Here is a 6,588-nt window from a genome sequence, read left to right on the forward strand (position 1 = left end):
GAACCAAACACGTCTGCTCTGCTAGAAGTTTACAATCTGGGGTCTACGCACTCAAAGGCAGCACACACATGCCAAGCACACACATAACACGCAAGGCAGACACACACACACAAACACACACACGCAAGGCAGACCGAGAGCTGTGAGTCAAGAGCTCTCCACTGTCCCAATGTTCGAGAGAGGTCTTCGGAGGTCACTGGAATGTTTATTAGAACCGCGCATGGATGTTGTGGCTCTGGACATATTCATAAGACAGGAATGCCCTGAGTGGCCCGATTCAGTCGAGATAAAGTGTGCAACTCGAAACTTCCACGTGATCATCGGTTGACGTCAATGTGAGACGTGTGTAGCGTGCATAAAATGGTCAAGATAAGGTGTGGATCTCAAGTCAGAATACCGGCGTTTATTCTTGCTTTGGACAATGAATCAATTAACCAAACCCAAGCTACACCCCCCCCCTCTTCACGTTTAATTTGCTCCCTGCATCCAGAAAGTGGTATTTAAGTTTGTCTGTAAATCCATTGTAGAATGTATGGTGAAGTAGAATGCGCCTCACCGCCGAATATAGAAAATATTTTTCCATTGCCATATCTGGCTTCCACTTCGGCTGTCAAAACGTATTATAGTAGGAAACAATCCACCCTATCTCACACGAGGAAACTGTCCAAGTCGGAGAGAAGAAAATGACGCCCTAGATCGCCATTCAGAAAACCGCTCAAGCTTTTTCAAATTGTCTCCTCACACGGTCAAAACGGGCCTCAAGAAGGAGGAATTTGTAAATTACAGAGTGTCGGCGGGAGTGATGGCGTTTTGCCGACAAAAGAAAGAGAGGAGGGAGGAGAGTGCGAGAGAGGCCGACTGCGGCGGGAGTTGTTTGAGAAAACACAAGGAAAACGACCATTATGCTGCGGCCACTGAAGCACAGCTGATTAGAATACGTGGAAAGCCAGATAGTAAATTACACTGTAGAGAGGAAGAGAAGAGAGGGGAGAGAGAGAGATGTGAAAAATACAACAAGGCCTCTCGTCGGACGGAGCTCTACTGACATAGTCAAGGGAAACTTCGTCGGTGTGTGTGTGTTGTTGTGTTGTGTGTGTGTTGTGTGTAGTGTGTGTGTGTGTGTGTGTGTTGGTGTGTGTGTGTGTGTGTGTTGTGTGTGTGTGTGTGTGTTGCGCGCTGTGCAGCGTCTGGCTGGCTGTATGTATGTGGTCATGTGTGTGAATGGCCCTCCCGGTAAAGCGTGGTAGACAGTAGCAATTATAGCGGCGGGACAGTTTGTATTGAGGTTGGACCACCATGCCCTCTGGCCTGACCTCATAGCTATAGTACTTTACTCTCTCTCTTCTCTCTCATCTCTCCTCTCTCTCTCTCTCTCTCTCTCTGTCTCTCCTCTCTCCTCTCTCTCTCTCTCTCTCTCTCTCTTCTCTCTCTCTCTCTCTCTCTCTCGTCACTCTCTCTCTCTTCCCCCCCCTTTTCTCTCTCTTTCTCCTCTTCTCTTTTCTCTTCTTTTCTCTCTCTTTTCTCTCTCTTCTTCTCTCTCTCTCATTCTCACTATTATCCTCTCTGTCTCCCTTTCTCCGCTCCCTTTTTCCGCTCTCTGTTCCTCTTTCTCTCTCTTCTCTCTCTCTCTTTCTCTCTATATATATGTACCGGTTATATATATATATATATATTATAATAATGTCAATTGTCTCTTTGTCTATCGTGTATCTCTCTCTTACCCCTTTGTCTCTCTTTTCCCCCTCTCTCTCGTCTCTCTTTCTTTCCCTCTTCTCACTCTAGTTTCTCTCCCTATGCCCCTTTGTCTTCTCTGTCTATCCCCGCCTCACTGACATCAGCAGGCAGGAATCTACCGAGAGCACCCTCAACCTAACACTCCCCATTATTTATCATGAGAGAACGTAGTCGCCGCAGCCTTCAGCCTATCTGGCAGAGTCCATTGTACTATTCTATTCATTGTAAAATGAATGTGTTCTATGACATTTGACATTTTTGTGTGTTGTGTGCAGAATAGTGTCAGAAGGACTCACTCAAACACCGTTAGGCCCTTCTCCTAATAACAGGCTACTGTTCCCTGCAGAGCCAAGATGGCGTTCGGCCCAGGCCTGGCGCCTGCCCTGGCGCTGCTCAACGGTTTGTGGGTTTCTGATGACAGTGTCTGGAGATGTTCTGGCCCTCACCCTAGAGTGATGGATGAATTCAAAAACACAGGGAGGTGAAAATACAATGAATAATGCGTAGTCTTTGATAAGGACTTGCTCACGAACCCTTCAAGATTTGAAAGCATTGGACTGTTGTAAGCATGAACTTCTTACCTGCATTTTTGACTCCAGTCCTTTTAACTCCATTAGGAGTGTGAACACTTCTCGGAGCGGTAGAGAGTCCGACCATTTCCAGTGTCACAGTCCTGCGCGTGCAACACACACACACCACACTGGTTCTTATTCGTCTCAATTAACGTCAACCAGAAGTCCTTAGCAGGCCTCTTCAGCGCTGACAGGTTACTGCCAGAGCCAGCACTGTGTGTGGCGTTGCGTGTGTACACAGTTCTTTTTCACATTTGTATTACAGTTTGTTTAAGTCTGCGTGTGTACGCTTACAGTTTCTACAAGGTGCACATGGCTATAATTGCCTTTTTTGAAATACAAAAGTGCCACAGACATAAGCCATCTATCTGTAATGTAGCATGCATCTCTTCCACCGTACTTTACGTTTTCCTATGTGGCATGCCTGTCCTTAGTGTGCTCGCTTAGCTTTGTGTGTAGATGGTGGTGTGTCGTGCATAAAGCTCATTCTCTCTCACATCTACTTCCTCTTTTCCTGAATGAATCACATCTACTTCCTCTTTTCCTGAATGAATCACATCTACTTCCTCTTTTCCTGAATGAATCACATCCCTTGATGGCTCTGTCTACGTGAACCCTTCATGCCTTCCTGTAGCGCCAGGCCAAATAAATTACGCAGCAGCCCTAATGGACTGGATTAAATGTCGTTTATGGCCTTATTATGATCACAGTGTAGTTCCCCTGCCGATTCTGTCCGACTGTGATTCTCCAGAGTCGTACAAACTCACTGCTGGCTTTTGTTTTGTAGCCAAACCCACAGCCTACCGCCTTTTTACAGTGTTTGAAAAGGGAAAACTCGGAATGGCTGTTTTTAGAATGTGGTGAAAAGATACAGATGATGATGAATTTAGGTCTTAGTTTCTCTCTCCTGCTTTCTCTTTCCCCTCCCCTCCCTCCCAGGTGAAGCTGACCCTGGAGACAGCCAGTCCAGGAGGACCAGGGGAGGGAGGTGTGGACATGTCCTCTGCTCCCAGGCTCAGGCCCTCTCCTTCGGTTAGCCAGCTGGTGCGTCTGCTGTGGGGCGAGGACACGGTGGAGCTCCAGATGTCTATAGGACACATCCCTCACATTGTCATGTACCTGTCACTCAAACTGGACTCAGACTCCCCCCTGGAAGAGGTTAGTTCAGTTGGACTTTGTCCGAAATGCACCCCTAGTGTAGTGCACTACTAAAGACCAGAGGCCATAGATAAAAGTGTAGGACTGGGGGTAGGGTCATCTGATCCACGGTCTGGTTAAAAGTAACCTCTACCGTGATCTTTTTTTACATTCACAGCGCAAGTCTACGGTAAAGGCGCAATCTGTTAGTTTTGTTTTCCCATCGTTCATTTGAGATAGTATAGGGCCCTATCAGTTCTGTGTTGTGGAGAACGCGGACGGAGTCACGGAATCCAGACATTAAAACGGAATTCGACGATATTAAAAAATGTATTGAACTTAGTAAGAAATCAAGTTAAAGGCACAGGAATTCCCCTGTGTGTGGTGCCATGTGTGGGTTGTGGTGGTGTGTTGTGTGTGTGTGTGTGTGTGTGTTGTGTGTGTGTGTCGTGTGTGTGTGTGTGTGTGTGTGTGTGTGTGTGTGTGTGTGTGTGTGTTCGTGTGTGGTGCGCGCGCACACACATGTCTACACTTTTGTGTAGCCAGTAGCATACATCAGATAACGTCTTCAATTAAATGTTAACTACAAAGTAGCCTATGCTAACCTGGCAGAATGATATGACTATTTGCATCAACCCAGTGGCCATTTGTTTTGCAAACTCTGAAATCACATAAGTGCTACAGAAACATCACTAACTGAACAACGATCTCTGGCTGGTGCGCCCTTGAATTAAGGGTAACTACACCCCCCCCAAAAAAAATCTCCCCCAGACCTCAAAGGGGTCTCCTGATGTGGTTAATTAAAGCATTGTGGATTTAGAACAACCAACCTATTTTGTTGGTATACAGTCTGTGTTTTCTGACTAGGGATGGGCGTGAGTACTAGAGTACTCAAACGGACGTCAAAGCTCGATCTTTAAACAGAGATCACTTTCTTTTTTTTTATACAGTCAAACTATTTGGTGGAATGTGCTTTGTGGCTGCACGAACAGGCAAATAAAAATGTTGTCTTGGAAGACAACATTATTTTGCTTTGACTCTAGTGTTCCATTTGATAAATCAAGCCAAGCATCACACAGTTCTTCTCCCTAAATTCCCTTTCCTCCTCCCGTGTCTCATTCACTCAATTGCTTTCCGACCGTTCCCTCCACACACTTGTGCCGAGTGCACACACAAGCTCCTCTTAGGCCTACAGAAATGCCTATAAAAACGTATCTAACTGATGGGAAATACACTAGCTACGTTCACTGCCAAATGATGCCAGTTTTATTACAAATTCAAAATGGACTGGTTGATTGAAGTAGGAAAATATGTGTTCCAACAACGAGCTGCAGTTTTGGAATAATTGCGCCCTGTCTATTTTCTGCTTAGGCTACTTTGCGAACTTTTGTGCCATTTTAGAATAGGTTATCCTAGGCTATATCCCAACAAGGCATAGAGTGATCATTTGAAACGGGGCTCAATTTGGCCATTTTAAAGAATAGAAAATATGTCTTCTTTTCCCTATACAGACATTCGATTTAGGTTATTCTGCCGGTTGTTTGGAATTTTCTAAATGAATTAACACGGCATGGTGATGAATTACGGCCACGGCATCTGTTTGGTGCTTAATGATTCTGATGAAAATACTAAAGACAGAGTATTGAGCCCCGTTTCAAATGATCACTCTTTGAGGATAACTTTTCCAGGCGCGAGATGCGCATCACTTCGCACTGGCAACTTTTTTTTCATTTGGAAAAATATTCTGTTCTATTTTATTCCGTTATATTACAACATGTTTTTTTTACTATACAATAGGTGTGTCTTGACTGTGATAAGGGCTCAGGAAATAAGAGCGTCTTGTCTGCTAAATGAACACAACAAGGCTATGCCATTGCACAGCCATAGGCTTCTACAAGCAAAGGCCATTGCTGAGGTTACTGCCTTTTTGAAGACTGTGTTCCACGATATAATATAACCAGTTGATATTACGGTTTCAATAAATTCATCTTAAATGGCACTTGCTTTTTTAATGACTGAAAATAAATGGCCTTGTGTTAAATTTGTTGTTATTTTTTCATTGAGTACTCGAATAACAAAAATATAAATCATGTGAGTACTCGAACAGTCAAAAAATGCCCACCCCTATTTCTGACAAAAGCAGAAGCTTTAGAGAACAGAACTACCGCTCTGGTAGGCTTCCAGATCCAACGGCACCTACTTGAACCTATCTGAAAACCTAACAAATATATTCCAATATGATCAGATAATAAAAGCAATATTTTCTTTATGGCTCTGTCAGTAATCTTTAATTTTCAACAGACACAAAAGACAAATTTCCTTTATATAAAAATCCCATAACATGAACATTAAATGAAAGAAACCGGTATTCAAGGCACCATCAGTAGCCTATATTTTCTATTTTAGCAAAAGTGGCTAAATTTACTCTCAGATTATACTCTTTCAGTACCGCCCACTTTCTCCACACAGAAGACACACAGGTTTTCCAGCTACTCCGTGAACATATACTCCGACTCCACCTTGTTTGAAACCCCGGTTCTCAGTGTCACCTTCCGTTTTGCCATTTTTGATGGGTACTGAAAGTTAATTTTACTGTGATGCTGACGACTGCTGTGCCAATAAATATTGAAATGAAGCAGCCTACCTGCTCGGTGCGTCACCGTTGCATTGTGGGAAATGTAGTATTGGTCGTGTAAAAGATCTGCGGGCTGCCGGCTTGCTGCGGTCTGCGGGCCGGTTCTAATATAATCAAGATCATCCCAGGGGCCGTAAACCCTTCTCGCGGGCCGGATGTGGCCCGCGGGCCTTGACTCTGACATATGTGCTGTAACGTAACAAAATGTGGAAAAAGTCAAGGGGCCTGATACTTTCAATGCACTGTACACACACACACACACACACACACACACACACACACACACCACAACACACACACACACACACACAACACACACACACACACACACACACCACACACACACACACACACCCAACACACACACGAAACTGACTTTGTTCTTCTACTCCTACTTCTGTTTCTCCACTGTGTGTGTGTGTGTGTGTGTGTGTGTGTGTGTGTGTGTGTGTGTGTGTGTGTGTGTGTGTGTGTGTGTGTGTGTGTGTGTGTGTGTGTGTGTGTGTTGGA

General features: G+C 44.6%; 1 protein-coding gene across 2 annotated transcripts in view; it reads left to right on the top strand.

Moving 5' to 3' along the window:
* The window catches only part of LOC111952813 (protein inturned), a 40,855-nt gene that overhangs the window by 10,727 nt on the left and 23,540 nt on the right, over positions 1–6,588 (top strand). For both annotated transcript variants that reach the window (XM_070435354.1, XM_023971744.2), the window contains exon 4: positions 3,246–3,464. In XM_070435354.1, the coding sequence (XP_070291455.1) occupies positions 3,246–3,464 (219 nt within the window). The remainder of the gene's footprint in view (positions 1–3,245; positions 3,465–6,588) is intronic.

This window comes from Salvelinus sp. IW2-2015, linkage group LG3 (genome assembly GCF_002910315.2).
Source record: "Salvelinus sp. IW2-2015 linkage group LG3, ASM291031v2, whole genome shotgun sequence".
Lineage (NCBI taxonomy): Eukaryota > Metazoa > Chordata > Actinopteri > Salmoniformes > Salmonidae > Salvelinus > Salvelinus sp. IW2-2015.